Raw genomic sequence first — 22,974 nt, 5'->3', positions numbered from 1 at the left:
ATGCGACGCCAATGCTAATGCTCCTCCTCTCCCTGTTCTGTCCGCCGCCTCCTGTCGAGTACCCTCTGAATAGCGCTGTGAACTTCCGGATCATTCCTAACTGTATTTTGCACCAACCACTCCTTCGTCGTACTCCTCAACTCCTTCGACGCCGCCGTATCCATAAACGGCATCAATTCCAACGCCATCAATCGATTCACTTCCTGATCCACACCCTGCGTCAACGCCATAACCCTCTCCACCTGCTGCGTCGTCACGCCCGCCCCCGCCCCCTCCTGCGCCCCCGCCCCCGCCGCCGTTTTGCGAGGATCCTGCAGTAAAGGTCCCAGCTGCGACATGGCGATGAAGAATGTCACCGTCAATTTCCGCAGGAGGAGGATTAGTTGGTATGGTAAATACGGTTGCCGTAACCTTGTGATGCTGAGGATGGGATTCAGCGCACCCGTCAACACGGCCGGGAACGTAGGCCGCGTGGCGATCTGGACTTCGATAACGAACAGGGCTGTCATCACGACGTACCGCCAGAACATGCCCTGGCGCAGGTAGCCGAGGACTCCTAGCAGGATGAGAACGCTGGCGGAGCCGAGGTAGTACATTGTGAGTTGCTGGGTGCCGTGGTAGATGAAATCTTTGATCGATTTGGAGTTCTGCCATGTTAAAATCTCAGGCCCGAAGCGGTCGTAGGCGAAACGTTTAGCAGGGTCTGCGAGCGTATCTCTCGCGACTTTGAGCTTGATGTAGAGGTCCTCCATGGCGGGTTTATCGGCGTAGGAGGCTTTGTCGGGATGGTACTGGACCGTTAGACGGCGGAAGCGGGATTGGAGGGCGCGGTCTTCGACGGCGTGGGGGACGCTGAGGAGGGTGTAGAAGTTGCCGGATGAGGTGATTTGGTGGTCGGCCTCGTAGATTGTGTAGAGGAGGTAGAGGACTATGACGGAAATTTGGATGAGGCGTCGATGTTGGATGAAGCGCGGGGAGCCCGGGGCGGGTTTGGGGTCGCCGGCGCGGATGAGGATGGTGTAGAAGGTTGTTTGGATGTAGCCTGTTACGAGCTGGGGCGAGGGGTTGTTAGTATGTAGGTGAAGTTGAAGGGCAAGGGGATCCTGATGCTTACGGAGGGGAGGAAGTACCATCCGGCTAGGGAGAGGAGGTTGCTGGCCATGATGGCGTCTTTTGTGGATTTCTTGGTGAGATGCTATCGCAGCATGTCAAGTTTGATTCTTGTAGTTGTCTGAATATATTTAGTTATCCCTTCCAGAAATGCCAAGTGGCGCTGCTTGTCCGGGAGAGGTCTTTGATGTGTAGTGTGGCCGAGAGAGAGCGAAGCATCTGTTACACCAAGCTCTTTATATCCAGATCGGCCAGAATTATTGTCTATAGATTTGATTCTTATGAATATGTCATGGTTGTCGCATGCAAGAAGTTGTGTCAACAAGCCAGAAGTTGTGTCAACAAGCCAGATATGCATCGGTGAATCGCGGACTCGGACTCGGATCTCGGCAAATGGGTCGCGATCTCCATGCAGGGCTCCAGCAAATTATTCGAGCTTTCTTTCATGTGCATCTCGCGACAACGTGCATCGAACCTCACTACTAAACGCGGCAGCGAAGCATGGGCAACATGGCCAAGAAGATTGTATGCGAAAGTCTCTAGCTGACATAGTCATTCCACTGACGACCCCTCAGAAGCGATCGAAGTCTGCCACAGCCAACACCAACGGCCATGTCGTCGTCGAGAAATCGCCATTAATACAGCTAACCACCTCGTTATACCTCACCCTTTCTCCCACCGCGTACGACGACACGAAAGATGGCACCGAACCACGAGTCCACAGTATGCCTGTCAAGGGACTCTGCGCCGAACACATTGCACCCCACCTCTTATCCTACTACCCACCGCTGAACGGCATCCTACTCAGCTTCAGCAACCCGCGCATATCAGAGACTCCCGAAGATGCGCTTCGGCCAGATGCGACTCCAGTCTTGTCGCATGGTATCGACGAATATGCGGTATCATACGTCTGGCTCACTTGCGATTTCCTCATCTTCCGCCCCTTACAAGGTGTGAAGCTGGATGGTGTGGTGAATCTACAGAGTGAGAGTGTCCTTGGTCTGCTGTGCTACAATTACTTCAATGCCGCGATTGAGAAAGAGAAGTTGCCTGAGGAGTGGAAGTGGGATGGTGAGAAGTGGTTGGATGGGAGTGGCAACAACGTGAGCGGCGCTATTACATTCCGAGTGCATGATTTTGAAGCAAGTGGACAGGATGGCATATCGATTGTGGGGACTATGCGTGAGGGTTGAGGTACGATATCGCATCAAGGACCACCGACTATAAACGAAACGCGAGCGTGTGGACAAGAGGAGACTGGCCTCGACGCTGAATTTGGACTCGATTGGACTCGCGGCCACTGTATCGAACTGCCGCAGGGAGCGAGCTGTATGGGGCAGTAAAAGGAGGAGCGGAGGCACGGTGTAACCTCTTCGGCCCGTGCATATCGACGCAGGTCTAAGCTCTACCAAATCTCATGCGCCAAACACCTTCACCCGGTCCTCCAGCGGTGCATAAGTCCTCGGCTTCTTGCGAACTAAGCCATTTATTGGCTTGCCAAAGACAAGCTGAGACTTCAACTTCCACGTCTTTGGCAGGTCCCACCGCTTGGCAACTTCCTCTTCGAATTCAGGCATGAAGTTGAAATGCTGGAGATTGCAGCCGAGTCCCTCCAACTCCAATCCCGTCCAGGCCACGAACTGATTCATCCCACTCGAATGATCGCTCCACTGCGGCACGAGATGGCCGAACATCGGATTCTTCGCTGCCAACGCATCGAGTGCATCTTGATCCTCCAGCCACAGCACGGTACCATAAGCTCCCTTGAAGTCAGAGACCATCTTTCCTAGCATCTTCTCGTGTGCTTCGGCGTGTGAGGATTTGGCTACGCGGTCCGCGATGTCCCAGAGCTCATCGTGGTGACCCTTGACCAGTACGACTGCACGGGTAGACTGGACGTTGAAAGAGGACGGCGCGTGCTTGACTGCCTGTTCCACGATCTCCTGGATCCGAGAATCTGGAATTAGTGATTCTTTGGCGAGCTCGTAGCACGAGATGCGAGTCTCGGCCGCTGCGAAGAGACTGTCTGTGCTTGCTTTGGATGACATCGTGTTGCTTTCAGGAAGCTGCCAATGGAACGATGATGCGAACAGCTGGACTTATTCGAATGCTATGTCTCTGGACGTTTGTTCGGCCGGGTATGATGTCGGATCACTTTCCAAGAGAAGTGCTTTGCGCGCCTACGTCAAGAGAGCTCGTAAGGTTTGGCCAAGCTGTCACGCAATCTGGAACGGATCTCAAAGCTCGAAGCTGCCGGTGTCGGTATGTGTAAGGGGCCAGAGGCTGGATCATAATATCACGAACATTCTATCGCAACGTACACGCATACATCGGTGTGCGCGAGACAAAATCCGCTCATGAAGCTCTCACTGCTTTCGCCTCCGAAGTTCTGGTGACTTTGGCTTCATGAAAAGCACCAAGCTTCCAAAACAGTCTCCCGACTACTCTTCCATATGGCAGCATCCTTCAATACCTAGACGCCGTCCGTCCATATCCACTCTCACCAGACTCCGTTCGCCCTCGCTCCTGATGCGCATAAGCCGGCTTCACAATCGACTCCTGACTCATATCCCTTTGCTGCTGTGTCTGATACATCGGCAGATCCCTCTCACCCGCACTCCCCATCTTCTCGAACTCCCCTCGTTGTTTGCGGTCTCTGAAGTCTTTGAACGCTACGAGGAACATGTAGACGTACATCTGACTATAAGGATGCATTAGTACACCACCCTCACTCATCCATATCGCTGGGAGGACTTACTTCAAAACCACAGCAATCCCAACCACAACCAAACTAAGATAGCAGGAAACTCCCTTACACCTCTAGAAACTCGCCTGCATCACGAGAAACATGACCGCGCCCCAGAACACCGTCTCCAAACCATTGAGGATAGTGTAGGCCTTGTAGCTGCGCCAGCGTTGGAGGCGTTTGACATGGTCGGTGAAGAGTTGGTATGCGAGGAATACGAGGGACTTGGCGCCCATTCCTAGGGCAATGGTGTTGGCGCGGTTGCGAGGTTGGTTTTTCAGGAAGAGGCGTGGGACGGAGAGGCCGATGGCTATGATTATCAGGATGATCTCGATGATGTGGATGGGGAGTTTGTAGCGGGGCGTGAAGACGCGGTGGTTTAGGATGGTGTTGAGGATGTTCATGGTGGAGAGAGGTGTCCGGGTCGTTTTAGGGGGATGGATGGATTTCGTCGAGATGTGGCTCTTGTGGTTGGAGGTGGTTGGTGTGATAGTTCTGTTGACTTGATGTTGTCGACGGAAGATGTCCTGTCAGTCAGCTTTTCTCATGCTGGTATTGCTCCTGCTCGTAAGTTGTGTTGATGCTAAAGATGAGATGTGACACAAAGGGAGCTCCTTCAACCTACATATACAAGTTCACATCTTACGCGACAAGGCAGTGTAGTCAAACGCCTTACCGTCTGAAGTTCCAATGCGATGCAAAGCGAGGTGTTGTTGAGGCAATGGCGTTCAAAAATAGTGTTTTTGTGCCAGGCTGCCCGCTTTCCATCACGAATGCGAGGTTTTGCCAAGGAGGAGATGCAAGCATTCATGGGTGACTACGGGTCGCTCTTGGTGTGATGATGCGTGGCAGAGAGCGGATCGTTATGTAGCTGCCTGATGACTTAGGAGGCGCTGCTGTAGGTAGCGTCTTCTCATTGATGGTGGATCTGGACTTCGGGATATGCCATAGAGCAGCTGCTGAACGTCTGCGGCTTTGGCCAGAGCTTCATCTCACGAAGCATCTGATTGTACTTGTGCTCAGGTACACTACCTTCTCGTAGGCAGTACTGGTCTTGTCACTCTTCGGACCGGATCCCATCCTCCTTCCGCACTCCCATTTATGCATACCTCATCTCACCACATCGTATCGTAGCAATCACCCCTCCTCTCCTCGATCACATCCATTACTCTCCTACTCCTTCTTATCCGCAGCGAACGCCTTGAGATCATCCAGATTGATCTTCCCCAACGCCTTCTCATTCGTAGCATTCAAGAACACCTTTGGCACAATCTTGTCGCCCTCTTTCCCCCTCGCCTCGAAAGCTTCCAGCCACCTGCTCGCACAAAGGCACCACTTGCAGCCACCCTTCATGCCACCGATGCTTCGAAGGTCGTTGCCGTTCTTGGCGGAGAAGTCGAGGAACTCTTCTGTGACTTCTGCTGCGACGGCGTGGTTTCCGAAGTCGGAGGCGGGGACTTCGCAGTAGCCGTTGCGGAGGTAGCCGGTCATGGGGGAGGTGGAGTGGAGGGCGAGGGGTTGTTTGAAGACTGGGATGTATTAGTGATGGAGGGCAATGGAGGGTAAAGTGGCGTGTCGTACCATTGAGTGATTTGGACATTGTGATGGGATGTTGATGTTGGTTGTGGCCGTGGTTTGAGGTTGCTGTTGTGAGTGTGATCAGGCTGAGCAATGTCAGAAGTAAATTGAAGACTGTGATGGTCATTTAGGTTGTCGAGGATCACAGAGCGATACAACGAGCATGTTCCCTTGTGAAGTAAGAGGTACATGTAAATGCCATAATGACGTAGGCAAGATCGGCATTGTTTCGTTGTCAGATCTGAATTCTTAGGGTGTACTGCCAGTACCAGGTACGCGGCATCGCATGTATATGTCTAGATGGTCCTAGATTTGTTGACACTTCAACACATTGGATCGATGTCGATGTCTGTGCAAGAAAGTCCTGTAGGAAAGTTCATCCGCGCGAAGCGATCGATTGCAGATTTGCGCTAGAGTCAATCGGGAACACGATGAGAGTGTATTGATGTGGAAAGCATGGCTTTGAATCTCGTTGTTCATGGTATGCTAGAACGCTAGCATAAACACCTGGTGCACTCGGCTTTCCCGGTCCGCTGAATCGCGAGTTTTCTAAAAAAATTCAGAAAATAAGATACAACTTCGTAGTATATCTAGATACGAGAATACAAATTTCTAGAAATATAGAACTAATATAGAACTATCGATAATTTGAGTTTCGTAATATTAAATACACTATAGTAGGAGTTATAGCTAACTATATATACAAAAGTTTGTCGTAAATTATCGACGTCGATAAGCGCTAAGACTTTGCTATTCTTTGCTCTCGGGAAAATAGACTCTTAGTATATAGATAGATAGATGATTCATTTACCCGTTGTGGTGCCCTCCGGCCCATGCGGGTTTATGTCTATATATGTTGCTGCATAAGGTAGGAAACCTGTTCCTAGGTAAAAACCTCCTCTCCTTCTCTAATAGCTTCCTTGCCATGAGTTCTCAGTTTTCCTTCCATTAGGGTGCACTAGTGTCATGGTGGTTAGCCTCTGACTACCTTGTCTGCAACCCTAGAGTTGTCCCCCTCTTCCTGCTCTCCTCCTCCTTCTTTCTCTCCTCAATCCATCTCTCTGTTTCCCTAGTAAGAGAGAACTGCTCCAAAAATCCTTGGTGGATGATCCACCTTGTAATTCTCTGGAGGTCTCCCTTATTGCTGATCATGGCTTGGAAGTTTCTGTTCCTTGCCCTTGCCCTCCATTCACCTCTCCCTGTACTCCATTCTTTGCAAACCAGAAGTCTATGTTCGACATTCTGGGACAGGTAGCCGCATGGGCAACTCTTGTCTTCGATACCTGGGACTTTTCTCTGATGCAGGTATGCCCTGACTCCGATGTGTTCAGAGCGGATTTGTATTGCTATGCTTGCTTCCGACCTGGTCAGGTCTGAGTACAGTAGGTAGTTGTGGCTACCAAACTGTTGGAGTGCCTTTGGGGTTCCTGGCCTCTGTGGGGTTCTTGTCCATTCAGTCTTCCAGAGGAGTCCTGCCATCCTTTCAGCTAGAGACTGTTGCTTCTTCCCTTGGCTGGCTGCTGATCCTCTCCCCTGAGCCCCTCTGTCCTATTCCTGCTGGGCTAGGTGCAGCTGTTCTGTTAGTTCTTTGAACTTCTGCAGGTCCTGCTGCTTCTGTGGGGCTGGATTGGGTCTTGCTTGTCTGTGCCTTCTTGTGCACTGGCTCCTGATTTTGTTGACTGCCTTCTGGATTACTAGCTGGGCTGGGTATGCAGACGTCTTTCCTGCATACTGGTATCTCAACCCTTGAAGGTAGAGCTTGGCTGGTGAGGAGCCAGACTCCATTTCGACCACCCTTGTTGGAGTTGACTTGTATGCTCCAAGCACCTTTTTCAGACAGGAGGCTTGGGCTCTGCTGATAGGATCTGCAATTCTCTTTAGGATCTTGTCTTGGGCTGACCAGATCTGGGCTCCATATAGCATGGCTGGCTTCACAATGGCCTTGTACATAACCTTTGCTTTCGCAAATGTGGCTCCCCATGTGGAGGCTGTAAGCCTGTCAATTGATTGCCTGTTGTTGTCTGCTCTTGCCTGTGCTTTCTTGACCTGTGGTCCCTAGCTGAGCTTTGGATCCAGCCATATTCCTAGCACCCTTAATTCACTTGAGGGTTCTGTTGTGTGTCCCTGATGGTGATTGGGGCTTGCATATTGTGTCTGTTTCTGGCTCCACTGAAGTGGATGAGTTGATACTTCTCTAGGGCAAATCTGGCTCCATGTTTCCTGGCCCATTCCTCACATTCCTTGTGTTTCTTCTGCAAGATTCTGCAGTTCTCTTCTGTGCTGTCTGACCAGGCTAGGATGTTTGTGTCATCCACAAACCCTGAGGCTGATGTGTTTCTAGAGTTTAGCTTTGCTGGCAGGTCTGCCATAAAGAGGAGAAACAGGATTGGAGACATTGTTGATCCCTGTAGGATTCCTGTCTCTGTAGGCATGCTGTCAGATTTGTATCTGCCCAGTCTTAGTCTTGTGGTTCTGCCTCTAAGGAAGGACTGGATGAACTGGACTGTCCAGTTAGGGATAGCCTTCTGTTTCAGGATGTGGATCAGCCTCTGGTGTGAGACATTGTCAAAGGCTCCTAATATGTCCAGTGAGAGGAGTGTGGCTGCTTTGTTGTTCCTAAAGTGCCACAGGGTCTTGATCTGCTCTGTGATAAGTTCTACAGCTGTTAGTGTTGATCTTTGTTTCCTGCCTCCCATCTGTTCTTCAGGAAGGATTCTATGTTCTTCAGCTAGGTTTGTCAGCCTTTCTGCTATGATCTTTTCCAGGAGTTTGCCTAGTGTGTTGAGCAAGGCAATAGGTCTGTATGCCTTTAGCTTTGTGTAGTCCTCTTTCTGTGGTTTTCTTAAGACCACAGTCAGTGACTCCTTGAAGTGTTTAGGGCAGTGTCCTTGGGCCAGCACTGTGAAAAGATGTTTGACAGTGCAGGGGAGATCTGGTCCTTGCATGTCTTGATGAACAAGTTTGGAATCCTATCTGGTCCTGGGGCCTTGTTTCCTGAGAGTCTCTTAATGATGCTCTTGATCTCTCCCTCTCCCACTGTGCAGGATTGCTCTAGTGGTGTTGGATACACACTGCCCTCCAGATCCTGCAGGTCAGCTTCTACCTGTGTGCCAAAGAAATGTTTCCCCAATGCCTGTGCCTTTCCTGGGAGAGTGTGTTGGATTACTCCTTCCTGGTCTTCAATGTTTGGAAACTGGGGTAGCATGTTTCTGTCCTGTGTGGGTTGTCTTGCCCACTTTGCTAGTTTCCACATCTTCTCAGGATTCTGGGTAATGGATCCAACTGTTGACCTCCACTCCAGCATCTTGTCCCTCTTGATCTGGGCCTTCTTGTCTCTGGTTGCCTGGTTGTATCTGTCCCATGCTTCCTGGGAGTGACTCTGGGTAAGGGCTCTCCTGGCCTGCCTGGCTGCCTTGACCTTCTCTGAGCATTCCTTTGTCCAGAATGGCTTCTGGTACAGTGACTGTTTCTTTTCTCTGGTGTGGGCTGCTGCAGTTTCCTGCATTGTTCTAACCAGTTCTGCCACTGCTTGGTCTATGTCTAAGGCTGTTTCCAGTCTCCTGGTCTCTAGTCCAGCTAGCTTCTGTTCCAGGTCTTGTCTGATCTGTTCCCAGTTGGCTGCCTTCCAGGCCAGCTGAGGTTCTAGGTCTCCTTCCTGCTGTGTCTGTGTTTCAAACTCCACCTGAATTGGGAGGTGATCTGATGAGGACTCCAAGTCCTGGTTAACCCAGCATCTAGTGACCTTCTGCTGCAGGTCATGTGATGCAAAGCACAGGTCAATGGTGCTTGAGCTTGCTCTCTGTGACCAGGTAGTTAGGCCCTTTGGGGTAACTAGGTGCATGTTGTTGCTTTGGGTAGTGGAGAGGAGTCTGTTAGCTAGGAAGTGATGGGCAGGTGCAAAGTCTGATCCCCATGTAGGATGGTGCAAGTTGAAGTCTCCCAGCACGATGTGTTGGGAGTCACTCTGCAAGATGTCTGGCAGCTGTTGTAGTGTGCCCAGCTGGGTGCTGCTTCTGGAGCTGGGGGGTGGGTTGTATACACTGTGGATGTGGATGCTGCCTTGGTTGGTGTTGAGTCTGACTGAGGTGATGTCTCCCCCTTCCTGTTGGATTTGTTCCCAGCTGTCTGTTGCCATCTCTTTGCTGATGTACATGCATGTTCTAGGGGTGCCTTGTTTGGCTAGGAGTGTGTGATACCTTGGGTCGTTAGCAGTAGATGGTCTGTTGGATTTGCTGTTGATCCAAGGTTCCTGGACTACAATGACTAGGTGTTTCTTTGGGTCCAGTGCTTGGAGAAAGCTTCTCTAGACCTTGTGCTGGCTTTTGTTGACATTGTACTGGATAGTGGTAAGATTGGGTGTCTCAATCATGACTCATCTATGCTGGTCTCCTGCTGGTCTTCTCGTGCTTCCTGCTGCTGGCTGCTATTTGGGATTGTGGTAAGGTTGAGCCTGCTTTGTGACGGGTCTCTTCCTGCAACCACAATTGATTTTGGTCTACCTATAGCAGGGTGGCCTTGGGCCTGTGTGGTCTCTTCTGTTCTGCCTCTTTTCAGACGGTTATAGACAGTCCTTAGGGGTTCTTGGGTGATTGTCCCTGTCTGGAATCTGATAGGGGTGTTGATCCTGGCTTCTCTTGCCCTCCTCTTTGCCTCAATCCTAGCTGTGCAGTCTTGGGACCAGGAAGGGTGTTTCTTTCCACAGCATGCACATCTGGCTTCACTCTTTGGGGCTGTGCAATTCTGTACTTTGTGGCTACCAGCACAGTGGGAACAAGTGTCCTTTTGGCTTGGGCATCTAGTAGAGATATGACCATACTGTTAGCACTTGAAGCATTGCAGTAGTCTGTGGGTGCTTCTATGGATTTCTGTGTCCATTCTTTCACATTCCCAGAAGATGCCCTTGTCAAGCACGGTGTTTGCCTGTTCTACAGTGCCTATCCAGAGCACTAGAGAAGACTCTCTCTTTGTGTCCTTTGTCTTTCTGTTGACCCATGCTGCTTTTGTGATCTGTAGCCCTGGGCATATAGCCTAGTTCTGGTCCTGCAGCCTCTTAAGGTCTCCTTCAATGTCAAACTTTGTGGTCATCCCATAGGCAATAACCATATTTTGTTGGTGTGAGACCTTAGCCGTCTTGCCTAGTTTGACTGTCCACTCCTTCTGTGTCTCTAGCCTCTTCCTGTCTTGCTCCTGTGCTGTGAACAGCTTAAGGACACCTCCCTTCTCTTTCCTGGCTCCAATGATGCCTTGTATCCCAATCTTCTGTATGATCTCCTTGCCTGACAGGCCCTCAATCTCTTCCTGCTCTTGCTGGTCGGAAATGTAGACCTTGATAGCTGTTTTCTGGGGGGGAGGGTTTTGGGATGCAACTGCTGCCCAGGTTGGTTGGCTTAGTTTCTGGCCTTCCTGTGTCCTCTTCTTTGCTGCTGCTGCTACTGTCCTGTTAATGATCTGTCCTGTTTGGCTCCTTAGTGCCTTTAGCCCTCCAAGGAGCTCCAAAATCATCCCCTTAAGTGCTCTTTCTGGGTGCTCGCCATCTCCTGCCATTGCCATTGTTTCTGCCTTCCTGCAGACCTCCTTCCACTCGTTACTCTCCTGCTCCTGGTCGTTTCCTGCGATCGCTATCATCGTGTGCATATATACTATAGGTGTATATACTTATCGGTCCGCGGGCCGTGAAATATATATACTCTTAGTATATAGCATTCTAAGGCACGTATTCGATAAGGTATATATAGGCGAGCATTTTGGTATATATATTACTATATATAAGCGCTTCGTTATTGCCTAATATACTGCTTTGTTTAAAATGTCGCGGTTTAACGCGACGATCGAGGAAGCCGAGTGCACTAGGTGTTTATGCTAGCGTTCTATTCTATTGCGGATACAGTGGTGTGCTACATCTAGCGCGGTAATCGTGGCTATTTTTGCCTTATCATGTTCTCGTTCCGCTTGTCAATGCCGTGCACCTTCGCCGCAGTGTGCTCGCTCTGTTGATCCCCTTAGCCTCGGCCATATGTTCATCAACGCTGCTGCTGGAGGCTCTTCTTCAATCCATCCAGAGCTGCCGGCGCAACCTTCCTCGCAGCTGGGCGCTCTTTCCAGTTGACCTGAGTAAGGAGCTGAACGATACGGTTCAGATCCGAGCCGTATCGATTGCCGCACGGCGAGCCATAGTTGGGCAGAGTCGAGGATGGAATCGGACGAAGGTGACAGAGAGTATGAATTGAGGCGCCCAGCATGTAGAGGTCAGTCTTGCTTCCATATCCTTGACCCTGAATACCTTCTGGTGGATACCATTGTGGAGTGCCACATGGTTGGCGACGACCGGTCTCGCGTCCACGCTGAAGATCTTCGATACTCACGGCGCAGCCAAAATCTGCGAGCACCACTCGACTCTTGCCAAATTCGCCGCCTGGGGCGGAAATGAGGATGTTGCCTGGCTTGATATCGAGGTGCGCAATCGCCTTCCAGCCAGAGACTGGCTCTGTCTTTCCGGCTTTGGTTCCAGTATGGAGGAATGCCAGCGCTCTCGACACGCCGAGTAGTACATTCCAGATATCGGCCTCGGTGAACATGGACTTCGCCTGCATCACTGCCTGCATCCGATCCTGCAGAGAGCCGCGGTCGCAATACTCGAGCACCATCGAGCAGAAGCGGCCGTCGAGTGTCTTGTGTTCGATCAGCTGGTTGAGGTGCGCATGTCCTCTGACAGTCTTGAGTGTGTTAAGCTCTGCGACGGCACGCTTGCCGCTCATGCCCTCGATGCTGATGCGCTTCTCGATGTAGAGCTTCCCATCTGCGCGACCTCGAAGCAGGTTGATCGCAACGGACATGCCACCCGTCTTGAGCGATTTGATCTTCTCATAGCGTTGCAATGCTTTGTGTTTGTCGTGTGGCTCGCCAAGCGAAGGCACTCCTGGAGTGAGCTGCACTCGAGGAGCCTCCTGCCGAGCTGGTCGACGTGGAAGTGGAGCTGCTCGCATTGGGTTGAACAGGCGCTCCGGGAGTTGAGCCGGCTTTCTGGGGTCGAAGTCACGGCCTTGTGGTGGTGCAGCATTCAAGAGAGGGTTGGGGTTGCGTCTTGCCGAACGCGCTGTCCTCGAGGGATCGAAGTTCCGAATCGGATCATCCGCGCCCGCCATCCATGGTCTGCCAGCGAAGGGATGTTGTTGTTGTGGGTGTGGCCAGCCGCCGGGCATACTCATCCGCCTGCCGCGGTTGGCAGCGAAGATGGGATCTTGGCGTCTCAGCACATCGTCGAGTGGGTGACGTCGAGGTTGACCGAAAGCGCCGGGGGCAAAGCCACCACCGAATGGCATGCCTTGAGCCATCGGCATACCGTTGCCGTAAGGAGGGCCTTGTCTGCCGGCGAAAGGCATGCCTGGGAAGCCGCCGAAGGGTAGCGGATACATGCTGTGTGAATTTCAAGATCTCTTGGTCTTGCCGATGCGGCCCGTGTCTACAATGTTGGTGCCTCTAGAACTTCAGCCGCTTCTCTGATGTGGTAGTCGTGTGAGGTGGTCCGGCTTGTCTTGGTTTTGTCTGGCGGTTGTTGCGCAAGCCTGAGAGTTCGTTCAACCGGAGGATATTTATGTATAGAACAGTCAGAGGACGGATTAAGTTCGAGTCGCGATAGCTGTGCACATGTGCATGGTGAATGGCTTGGCAGTCCATCTCGAGTGCCTCGATTCAGCATACATTCATTCACTGCAACACCGCAAGGCCCAAGGACTCCGTCCGCGCCAAGGCCGTGGCTCGACGCACATGTCCAAAGCCGGGTGACATGCGTGCTTTGGTTCGCCAGATGTCGGTCGCTTGCCTTGACGCGTCACAGTAGAGCCTTCAGCGATCCTAGGTGGGCGTCGAGGGTTTCGGGCGATGGACTCACTTTGTGATCCCGTCTCAGTATGCGCCTTACTGTAAGCAATTCACGACACCCACTTGCCACCACGACCTTCAAGCGATTCTGTCCTGGTCTCCACTTTCACTGACCGCTGTGTTCGTTGAATCTACAGCCTGGGAGCCCAGTAACAGCGGTCAGGTTCTCCAAAGCATCTATTGCAGCGATCACCTCACGAGGTGTCGTGGGATACTTAGGTCTCCGGCAGTTGGCAGCGTTCCTGATCCATGGTCTGAGAGTGCACCTGCAGCGTGCTTGCGAAAGCAAGGCAAAATTCTCGCGTGTGCTATGCGTACGGAATGGCGTTGTACGCGAGTTCACACAGGTTGGCAAGACGTCAAGCTGAACCCGTTATAGAAGGCCGCGTTTTTGGAAGAAGTTGCGTTTTATCGAAGCAAGTATCCCGCAAGTGTTTGGGACTAGGTGAGTCTTCTATGTCTCGCTCGCGGTCATGATTGGAGTCGCAGATGTCGTCGAGCCGCGTGTGCATGCTGCAAGAAATTGTGAAGGTCATCAGTGTTGTGAAAGTGCCGGAGTGAAGCTGTGGCTGCGGCCGAGGGGTCGCTTCCTTCGGCCCGGTTGTTCTCGGTTGGCCATCTAGATACATGTACCTCCGTTAACACATGTTGACACAGGTCACTAACACTTGCCCGGAGCATTGTCAAGACCATCCGTCGTCTCAGAACGTCAAATCATGGCGGTCAAGCAACCGATTGTGGCCTTGTTTGGCTACGACTCGTCAGCATTCACAACCAAAATCCGCTTGATCTTGAAGCTCAAACAGATACCGTATACCTACATCCAGGTGCCCACGATGATGCCGAGACCGACTTTGCGAGACAACTTCCATCTCACATATCGAAAGATTCCAGTTCTCGCGCTGGGACGAGATGTGTATTGCGATACTTCCCTAATCAGTGAAGCACTTGAACACTTCTTCCCTCCATCAGAAGGATACCGATCAATATATCCCAGAGCGAGGGACGGATCGAACTACCGACCGATGATGCGCGGCTTCGCTAGCTATTGGGTCGACAGGCCGTATTTCCGAGCGACGTGCGGACTCATGCCTGCGAGCATCTGGCGTTCTTCGTTCGGCGTCGATCGTGCTGCTTTGATCGGCCACAAACTAGACCCCGACAAGCTCGAGAAGAAGCTGCCAGAGAATCTGTTGAAGCTCGATATGCACCTGTCGATTCTGGAACCCATGCTGGCAGAATCAGAGGGTCCCTGGCTCTTCTCCACAGCAACACCCTCTTTAGCAGATGTTGCACTGTACTACCAGACTCTTTGGGGTACGGAGATTGCCGCGGGTCGCTATATTGAGAACATCACCATGGGCCAGACTCCAGACGAGACGAATGAAGGCGCAAAGCCAGTCTTCAACGACGAACGATACCCAGGTGTCTTGAGCTGGTTCCACAGGATGCAGCGCTACTTCGACGAGCTTCATTCGGTTGAAGATCAGGAGACAAAGCTGAAAAGTGTACTTGAGCAAATGAAGCAGAGCCCGGCCCTGGGCCCGAAATCGTTACTGCTGCCCACGCCAAGGGCATCCCATGCCAAACTTGACGAGAAGACTGGTCTCAAGAAGGGTGCGCTCGTATCCGTGGCTCCGGACGACACGGGAAGAGACGAGTGAGTGCCGCAGTGGGCTTTTCGTCGTGCGCGAGTGCTAACAGTTGTTCAGTCCGACTATAGGGACATTGATTGCCCTATCTCCCGAAGAAGTCGTCATTCAGCCTCAAGCGCTCGAGAATCCTGCAACTGTAGAGACACGCATCCATTTCCCAAGGCTCGGTTTCGTCGTTCGTCCGGTCAAGGACAAGGCGAATCTGTAGAAGTGGTCCGATGTCTGGAACCAGCTGCAGATAAAGAGCAACGCCTCTCGAGCCGTGCCCGTAGCCTCCGCCTATTCGATACCATCGATGATGGAGTGATGAAGAATCAATGTGAATGATGAAGAACGCGTCGAGACGCGAGATAGAGTTGGCCGGGAAACTGGGATCATGGCACCTGCCTCTTTGGTGGCGGCCTGTACGTGCAGCTATTGCATAACCCCTCTTTTGCTCTTTTGCTCTTTCGCTGTTTTGCTCTTTCGCTTCTATCGGCTAGATTTAAACGCTACTTTAATACACTTTACGGCTTAAATAGGTCTAGCTCGCTGTAAATCGAGATAGTAGACCCTAATATCGAGTAAAAGGGTAAAAGAGCAAAAGAGTAAAAGAGCAAAAGAGCTTAAATACGCATTACGAGCTCGAACACTCTTTTACCCTTTTATAGCATCGGTACTTAGAGATATCCGCCCTAGTACTTATAGATATTACGAGGTACTTATAAATATTACGATAGTAAGTAAAATTTTCCTAGGATCTAGCAAAGTATTGCTTATATTTTAAGCAAAAGAGCTAAAGAGCAAAGGAGCAAAAGAGGGGTTATGCAATAGTTGCACGTTCGAGCCACGAGGCTTTCGATACGCGGCGATGATTGATCAGTGAAGCGAGCTCCGATTAGCTCCGACCTGTTTCCAGGCGCCACTTTGATGGACTACTTCAACTCATCCTTCATCTTGCATCCTGTCTCTCCAATGCCCACTTGATGAAGTTAACATCGTGGCTAAAGATGTGGCCATTGATTCTTGCAGCGTGCAGCAGCATCCCATGGGTGGCTGGGCAATTTCCACCTACACCGGAAGGCGTGAAAGTGCTGGATTCCAAGTTTCACCATGGCGTCAAGGTCTCGTACAAAGAGCCTGGGCTGTGTGAGACGACTCCAGGCGTCCGCTCATATGCAGGTATCATAACATCACGTATTACCGATGAGCCCTGCTGAACGACAACAGGCTATGTTCATCTTCCTGTTGACGCATTGAACGAGACGCACGAGCACAACGGATATCCCATCAACACGTTCTACTGGTTCTTCGAGTCTCGCAAAGATCCTCACAATGCTCCCCTTGTGATTTGGCTGAATGGCGGACCTGGTGGCTCTTCTTTGTTGGGAGCACTGTCGGAGAACGGTCCATGCTTCGTCAGTGAGTATTAGCCCGTTAGTCTATATTTGCTAAGATGACACGTATTGCAGGCAATGATTCGAAAACAACCTATCTGAACCCCTGGTCGTGGAACAACGAGGCCAATTTGCTATTCATCGATCAGCCAAATCAAGTGGGATATTCTTATGATGTCTTAACCAACGTGACAGTGAACCTTGCACCACACGACGAGCTAGACAACCCTATTCAGCCAGCAGACTTCTCAGACGGCGTACCTGAGCAGAACAGCACGTTCCTGGTCGGTACCATGAGCTCACAGAACAATGCTACTACAGCAAACAGCACTCAGCACGCCGCTGCAGCGCTATGGCACTTTGCCCAGACATTCTTCGAAGAGTTCCCAAAGTACAAGCCACATGACGAACGTATTAGCCTCTTTACTGAGTCTTATGGCGGACACTACGGTCCTGGATTCTTCGACTACTTCCTCCGTCAGAACAAAAAGATTGCCGATGGCACGATTGCAGAGATAGGAGCTCATTATCTACACCTGAGTACGCTTGGCATCATCAACGGCTGCATCGATGCTCCTGACATGATCGAGTCCGAGATTGAGTTTGCATACAACAACACTTACGGCGTCCAGGCTATCAACAAGACTCTGTACGAGGCGAGCATGAAAGAGTTCAACAGACCTTTCGGAGTGAGGCAAGCGATTGATGAGTGTCGTCAAGCGGAGAAGGCCACCGACCCACATGACCATGGCGACGTAGCTTTGACGAACACAATATGCTCCGGAGCAGCAGAAGCGGCTACGAATGTCAGCGATAATGTCTTCGTGCACGAAGGTCGTGCAGCTCGATTCGACGTCACTCATGAGCTCCAGGACCCTTTCCCAAGTCCTTACATGTTCGGCTGGCTCAACCAGCATGAAGTTCAGAAGGCTTTTGGAGTGCCAGTCAACCATTCCTGGTACTCGCCAGCGGTTGCACAGGCATTCGATAACACTGGCGATCTCGTCAAAGGAGGGCAGTTGGAGCAGCTCGCATACATCCTTGACCACGGCGTCAACGTAGCGCTCTTCCACGGCGACAGAGACTTTGCTTGCAACTGGATAGGCGGCGAGCGCTATTCGCAGAATATCCCGTGGCCTCATCAGAAGCACTTCCAGGAGGCTGGCTACACCCCATTGGTGCTCTCAGCTCCATACACACAGTCTGGAGGACTGGTCAGGCAGTACGGAAACTTGTCCTTCACGCGCGTGTACCAAGCCGGACATATGGTCCCAAGCTATCAGCCAGAAGCGGCATACCGCATCTTCATGAGAGCATTGACGCAGCGAGACATCGCGACCGGTGAGGTTGACCTCCAGGAATATGCCAAAGAACACAAGGGCCAGTACTCCACTTCTGGCCCGAGCGATACCTGGTGGATGAAGAACGATGTGTTGCCGCAGCCTCCACATGAGTGCTATGTCCTTGACATGTCGGGCCGTTGCACGAAAGAAGAGGCAGGCTGGATTCAGGATGGCTCTGCTATCATCAAGGACTACATCTTGATCGGTCGCTCGAACCACACCAACAGCGATCTCGTCAACGATGCATCAGACAATAGACTCCCGGACGCCCAAACACCATTCCGCCAAGACCTGTAACCAAACAGTATCCCAGCCCTAGCAGCGGAACGGATCGTAGGAGCACACAAGATGGTCACAACAGCGCAGATGCATTATATGTACAAATGTACACATTAATGACCCGCCATACTAAAATGTGCTGTTGGCGGTTGTAAACCTCCAAAGGGTAAGCGTAGCGGAGTGGAGCTCTATACCAACCCTTCTGGACTCCAAAGTAGCGTGGGATCCACGCTACCCCTACCCGACGTGCAGTACTTGTTATGCGACGACATATAGCGTTAACAACACGAGCGTATGTTTGCGAGTTCGCCAACAGGCACAGCGCGGTTAGTCACGTGCTACCAAACTTGAAAGTTGACCGATCACAGAGCGCCAAGGAATTCTTAGGGCTAGTGATAGGGCTCTACTCCCTCGCCGACGCCACCACCGTAGTGCGAGCTTGCGAGCACGAAGGTGGATGGCTAGCGCTCGGTCGCTACGCTTAATCAACGTTACATCTGTACTCACGCAGCCCTCCCAGCCAATCGCAAGGTCGGGCACACAGGCACAGCTGTACAGCCATGCATGCAGATCTCTCCGCTCTGCCGCGCCAAGGCAAGCTTTCACCTTCCTACCTTATCCACCTTATCGGCGTTTGAGGGCTTGCTTGCGGCTGAGGTGTGCTGGATGCCTTATACAGTAGAAGTAAGTAAGGATTTCTTCGCTGCTGGCTTGTTCTTGTGAGACCTTGACAGTGTTTGTGCCGATTGGTCGCAATGATGGGTCGAAGTGAACATCCAGAACCTCTCGGTCAGAATGTCAAAGTCACTTCTGTGCTCGATAAACAGCACGAACATGCCATCGTTGACGACAATGCGACGCTGGACGAGCAGACGTTGGGTGCATTGGGATACAAGTAAGCATGGCAATCGCCCTTCGACTTGTCCTTTCCATCGACACGCTTTCCCATCAGACAAGAATTCCAACGCGACCTCTCAATCCTCTAATCCTTCTCCGTCTCCTTCTCAGTTCTCGGCCTCCTCCCCTCCATCGCATCAATCCTCTTCTACAGTCTCGGCTACTCCGGCACAGGCGGCGCAGTATGGGGCTGGCTCATCGCCGGCCTCATGATCCAGACCGTGGCCTTCAGTATGGCGGGGCTCTGTTCCGCTATGCCGACGGCTGGAGGGCTTTATTATGCTGCCGCAGTTTTGGCGCCAGAGGGTTGGGGACCTGTTGCGGCGTGGTTTGTGGGCTGGAGTAATTTTTTCGGGTTCATTAGTGGGCCTTGCTCGCTGAATTATACGCTTGCGGCTATGGTGCTGACGGCGGGGCAGATAAGTAATGCGGATTATGTTCCGAAGGTGAGGATCAAGATATCTCTTGCGGGAAGGGGTGAGGGATATGCTGATGTGTGTATATGACAGGATTGGCATATCTACCTCATCTTCCTCCTGATCCTCATTCTCCAGGGAGCCATCACAATGCAAAGCACCAAATTCATCGGCCACGTGAACGTCGTCGAAACAGTCTTCAACGTCCTCATCGTCCTCATGTTCATCATATGGTTTCCAGTCGGCTCCATCAACACCCCAAAGACAAACGACTCCCACGCCGTATGGACGACTTTCGAGAACGGCACGCAATGGCCCATTGGCTGGGCGACAATCATGGGCTTTCTCACCACAATCTACACCATGTCCGGCTACGACGTCCCCTTCCACCTGACCGAAGAGTGCAGCAACTCGAACCTCGCCTCGCCTCGCGCCATTGTCATGACCGCGCAGTCCGGGCTCTGGATGGGCTGGGCTATCATGATGGTCATCGCATATACCGTTAAGGACATCCCGGACGTCGTGAGTGGTCAATACGGCCAGCCATTCGGGTCACTCTGTCCCCAGGTTCTGGGGAAGAGGGCAGGTCTTGCGTTCTTCTCGTTGACTATGATCGCCCAGTTTTTCTGCGGACAGGGTGTCACGATCGCTGCAGCAAGGGTGACATTTGCGTATTCGCGTGATGGAGCGATTCTGGGGAGTAGGTGATGGAGTAAAGTCAATTCGAGGACGAAGACGCCTGTGTAGGCTACGTGGGGTGTGTTGGTGGTTGCGGCGTTGTTGGGCTTGTTGTTGTTTGCTGGGACTGTCACGATTAATGCTGTGTTCTCTCTTGGTGAGTGTGGCTCCGCGGTGGTGTCTGGTCTTCATCCTGATCGGATAACAGGTGCTATCGGCCAGTACACAGCATTCGTTGTGAGTTGACCTCCCCAACTGATGGGCGGAAATGGCTGACATTTCCCAGACTCCAGTTGGCCTCAAGCTCTTCTTCGACCGAGCCCGCTTCAAGCCTGATCCATGGCACTTGGGCATCTTCTCAAAGCCGCTGAACGCGCTCGCCGTGGCTTGGCTTCTGCTAATCGTTCCCGCTCTGTGCTTCCCGAGCGTGAAGGGTGCTGACCTAACTCCTCGGACGATGAATTGGTACGTCTCGCCAGATGATTGTGATGAGCAAGCTGACATTTCACAGGACCTGCCTGATCTATGGGGGTGCTATGTTCCTGGTTATGAGCTACTATGCTGTTAGTGGGAGGAAGTGGTTCAAAGGGCCTAGAATCAATGTCGAGCATGTTCGTCAAGACGGTACAGCTGGCGTTCTTTTCGTTGATGAATAGCAGGTCTGTCGAAATGAACCATATGTGCCTCCATGTGAACTGTATGCCCTCCAGTGCCACATACCATTCTTTAGACATGCCCGCTCATGCATACGGAAGGTCGCGAAGGTGTGGGAAGTGACGACATGTGGCACCCTCAGGTCGCAATATACTTTCGACTCCTCACCATGTGCCTGAGTTCCTTGTTCCCAGCCAGACACGAGGCTGCTTGGCAGGGCCATGCTGTGTGGAATGGCGTCTGTGGAGTCGTTATTTCCGAGATTCCACCCGGCAAAATACCCTGGCACTTTCCCCGCAAGTGAAGAGCGACATCGGCGAGGGCTGAAGTCAGCCTGCAGGTGCTTGCTTGGTTGCATCGCTCGAGCTCTACCCTCGGGTGCTGCACGAAACAATCGACGGAGAAGAAACACGCAGTTACCCGGTGGCCGCTGAGATATCCTTTGTCCCATTCTCGTCATCCACAATGTCTGCTCTCCGAGCACCCACCGCACCCTTTGCACGCACCCTCCCCTCCACCCTCCGCCCACACACCGTCGCCGCAGCACGCACATTTCCGCGCCCAATCGCAGCCAAAGTCGTGCAGCGCCGCAACATGGCCTCCCAGCAGATCCCCAAGATCAAGGTCAAGAATCCCGTCGTCGAGATGGACGGCGATGAGATGACGCGCATCATCTGGCAGAACATCAAGGACAAGTTCATCTATCCCTACCTCGACATCGACCTCAAGTACTACGACCTGGGCCTGGAGAAGCGAGACGAGACCAACGACCAGATCACCATCGATGCGGCAGAAGCGACCAAGAAGTACAGCGTGGCAGTCAAGTGCGCAACCATTACACCCGATGAGGCACGCGTGGAAGAGTTCAAGCTCAAGCAGATGTGGCTGAGCCCCAACGGCACAATCAGAAACATTCTCGGCGGCACCGTCTTCCGTGAACCCATTGTCATTCCAAGAGTGCCTCGATTGGTGCCCGGCTGGAAGAAGCCCATCGTTATCGGACGTCACGCCCACGGCGACCAGTACCGAGCAAAGGACAAGGTCATCGAGGGTCCAGGCAAGCTGGAGATGGTCTTCACGCCCAAGGGCGGTCAGCCTGAACGGATTCACGTCTTCGAGTTCTCGGACAAGAACGAGGGAGGTGTCGCTCAGACACAGTACAACACGGGCGAGAGTATCCGGGGCTTCGCCCATGCTTCATTCAAGCACGCGCTGAACCTCAACTACCCAATGTACATGACCACCAAGAACACTATCCTGAAGAAGTACGACGGCAGATTCAAGGACATCTTCCAGGACATCTACGAGAAGGACTACCGCAAGGAGTTTGAGAGCAAGGGTCTGTGGTACGAGCACCGTCTTATCGACGACATGGTTGCGCAGATGATCAAGAACGAGGGTGGCATGCTCATTGCCATGAAGAGTGCGTTCATCAACGAGACATCTGAATGACGTTGCTAACACATGACAGACTACGACGGTGACGTCCAATCCGACATTGTCGCCCAAGGCTTCGGCTCGCTAGGCCTCATGACCTCCGTCCTTGTCACCCCGGATGGCAAGACCACCGAAGCCGAAGCTGCGCATGGCACAGTCACCCGCCACTACCGCGAACATCAAAAAGGCAACCCAACCTCGACCAACCCTATCGCATCGATCTTCGCCTGGACACGAGGTCTTGCCAAGCGTGGCGAGCTTGATGACACACCGGAGCTTGTCAAGTTCGCCGAGAGTCTCGAAGAGGCATGCATCCACGTTGTTGACCAACAAGGCATCATGACCAAGGACCTGGCAATCAGCTGCGGCAAGCCAAAGGACTTTGTCACGACCGACGAGTACCTAGAGGCGGTTGAGAAGCGCATGCGATCGGTGTTGGGCTCGAAGCTCTAAGGGAGTAGAGGCTTCCGCAACGACGACGGCAGAGTGTTTACATCGAGATACAGGAGTCGAGAATGGAGTTTGACCTCCCTTGTGTAGAAGTTCAGAGGAACGACAGGATATCCAGATTCAATTGCACATACTCCATGTGTGAAGATCAAGCAATGTTTGAAACTTGACGACGCCCTCTGATGAATTACCCTCTTACTTTGGGAGCAGCATGGTATGGTTCCCACTGGACATTCGGGCTCGACTAATTGAGCATCAAGGACGCACTTTCACGTCTCCATGAATCCATAAGATCGGCCCAATTGTACCCGTTTCCAGTCTTCACCACTGGTTTTCTTGTTTCCGAGCTTGAACCTCCACTCCCTTCTGGCAGGCACAGGTAGGGACACCACATGGTGGACGTCTTTAGTCCCTGTGACATAACCCGCCTGACGAGGTCCGGCGAAACACTCCAGAGAGTTCATGCGCGCGGGTCAA

The 22,974-nt window shown here is 52.2% G+C and overlaps 12 protein-coding genes across 12 annotated transcripts; 7 read left to right on the top strand and 5 right to left on the bottom strand.

The window, feature by feature from the left end:
* Nucleotides 1–14: 14 nt before the first annotated feature.
* CLAFUR5_04279 (uncharacterized protein) lies at nt 15–1,162 on the bottom strand (the record flags this gene model as incomplete). Its single annotated transcript, XM_047903427.1, has 2 exons — nt 15–1,052; nt 1,115–1,162. 2 exons carry the CDS (start codon nt 1,160–1,162, stop codon nt 15–17), a joined length of 1,086 nt encoding a protein of 361 aa, XP_047760288.1.
* A 449-nt stretch (nt 1,163–1,611) lies between these two features.
* Nucleotides 1,612–2,303, top strand: CLAFUR5_04278 (DNA-directed RNA polymerase I subunit rpa43; the record flags this gene model as incomplete). The annotated part of the gene is made up of 2 exons (XM_047903426.1): nt 1,612–1,635; nt 1,686–2,303. 2 exons carry the CDS (start codon nt 1,612–1,614, stop codon nt 2,301–2,303), a joined length of 642 nt encoding a protein of 213 aa, XP_047760289.1.
* Nucleotides 2,304–2,525: 222 nt separating this feature from the next.
* On the bottom strand, nt 2,526–3,158 carry CLAFUR5_04277 (Putative nitroreductase HBN1; the record flags this gene model as incomplete). Its single annotated transcript, XM_047903425.1, has 1 exon — nt 2,526–3,158. One exon carries the CDS (start codon nt 3,156–3,158, stop codon nt 2,526–2,528), a length of 633 nt encoding a protein of 210 aa, XP_047760286.1.
* Nucleotides 3,159–3,576: 418 nt separating this feature from the next.
* Nucleotides 3,577–4,260, bottom strand: CLAFUR5_04276 (uncharacterized protein; the record flags this gene model as incomplete). Its single annotated transcript, XM_047903424.1, has 4 exons — nt 3,577–3,811; nt 3,869–3,928; nt 3,959–4,080; nt 4,153–4,260. 4 exons carry the CDS (start codon nt 4,258–4,260, stop codon nt 3,577–3,579), a joined length of 525 nt encoding a protein of 174 aa, XP_047760287.1.
* Nucleotides 4,261–5,029: 769 nt separating this feature from the next.
* Nucleotides 5,030–5,561, bottom strand: CLAFUR5_04275 (uncharacterized protein; the record flags this gene model as incomplete). Its single annotated transcript, XM_047903423.1, has 2 exons — nt 5,030–5,385; nt 5,438–5,561. 2 exons carry the CDS (start codon nt 5,559–5,561, stop codon nt 5,030–5,032), a joined length of 480 nt encoding a protein of 159 aa, XP_047760284.1.
* A 5,893-nt stretch (nt 5,562–11,454) lies between these two features.
* CLAFUR5_04274 (Serine/threonine-protein kinase Nek1) lies at nt 11,455–12,846 on the bottom strand (the record flags this gene model as incomplete). Its single annotated transcript, XM_047903422.1, has 1 exon — nt 11,455–12,846. One exon carries the CDS (start codon nt 12,844–12,846, stop codon nt 11,455–11,457), a length of 1,392 nt encoding a protein of 463 aa, XP_047760285.1.
* A 1,182-nt stretch (nt 12,847–14,028) lies between these two features.
* CLAFUR5_04273 (uncharacterized protein) lies at nt 14,029–15,175 on the top strand (the record flags this gene model as incomplete). The annotated part of the gene is made up of 2 exons (XM_047903421.1): nt 14,029–14,972; nt 15,025–15,175. 2 exons carry the CDS (start codon nt 14,029–14,031, stop codon nt 15,173–15,175), a joined length of 1,095 nt encoding a protein of 364 aa, XP_047760282.1.
* Nucleotides 15,176–15,932: 757 nt separating this feature from the next.
* On the top strand, nt 15,933–17,983 carry CLAFUR5_04272 (Carboxypeptidase S1 B; the record flags this gene model as incomplete). The annotated part of the gene is made up of 3 exons (XM_047903420.1): nt 15,933–16,128; nt 16,177–16,368; nt 16,419–17,983. The coding sequence occupies 3 exons, from the start codon at nt 15,933–15,935 to the stop codon at nt 17,981–17,983; spliced, it is 1,953 nt and encodes a 650-aa protein (XP_047760283.1).
* A 648-nt stretch (nt 17,984–18,631) lies between these two features.
* CLAFUR5_04271 (uncharacterized protein) lies at nt 18,632–18,864 on the top strand (the record flags this gene model as incomplete). The annotated part of the gene is made up of 2 exons (XM_047903419.1): nt 18,632–18,649; nt 18,700–18,864. The coding sequence occupies 2 exons, from the start codon at nt 18,632–18,634 to the stop codon at nt 18,862–18,864; spliced, it is 183 nt and encodes a 60-aa protein (XP_047760280.1).
* Nucleotides 18,865–19,071: 207 nt separating this feature from the next.
* CLAFUR5_04270 (uncharacterized protein) lies at nt 19,072–19,986 on the top strand (the record flags this gene model as incomplete). The annotated part of the gene is made up of 2 exons (XM_047903418.1): nt 19,072–19,308; nt 19,372–19,986. The coding sequence occupies 2 exons, from the start codon at nt 19,072–19,074 to the stop codon at nt 19,984–19,986; spliced, it is 852 nt and encodes a 283-aa protein (XP_047760281.1).
* A 238-nt stretch (nt 19,987–20,224) lies between these two features.
* Nucleotides 20,225–20,612, top strand: CLAFUR5_04269 (Putative polyamine transporter; the record flags this gene model as incomplete). Its single annotated transcript, XM_047903417.1, has 2 exons — nt 20,225–20,421; nt 20,468–20,612. 2 exons carry the CDS (start codon nt 20,225–20,227, stop codon nt 20,610–20,612), a joined length of 342 nt encoding a protein of 113 aa, XP_047761062.1.
* A 463-nt stretch (nt 20,613–21,075) lies between these two features.
* CLAFUR5_04268 (Isocitrate dehydrogenase [NADP], mitochondrial) lies at nt 21,076–22,500 on the top strand (the record flags this gene model as incomplete). Its single annotated transcript, XM_047903416.1, has 2 exons — nt 21,076–22,033; nt 22,082–22,500. 2 exons carry the CDS (start codon nt 21,076–21,078, stop codon nt 22,498–22,500), a joined length of 1,377 nt encoding a protein of 458 aa, XP_047761061.1.
* Between the last annotated feature and the right edge of the window lie 474 nt (nt 22,501–22,974).

Source organism: Fulvia fulva, chromosome 4 (genome assembly GCF_020509005.1).
Source record: "Fulvia fulva chromosome 4, complete sequence".
Classification (NCBI taxonomy): Eukaryota; Fungi; Ascomycota; class Dothideomycetes; order Mycosphaerellales; family Mycosphaerellaceae; genus Fulvia; species Fulvia fulva.
The sequence above is the reverse complement of the archived record's forward strand: the minus strand, read 5'-3'. Positions and strand labels throughout refer to the sequence as shown.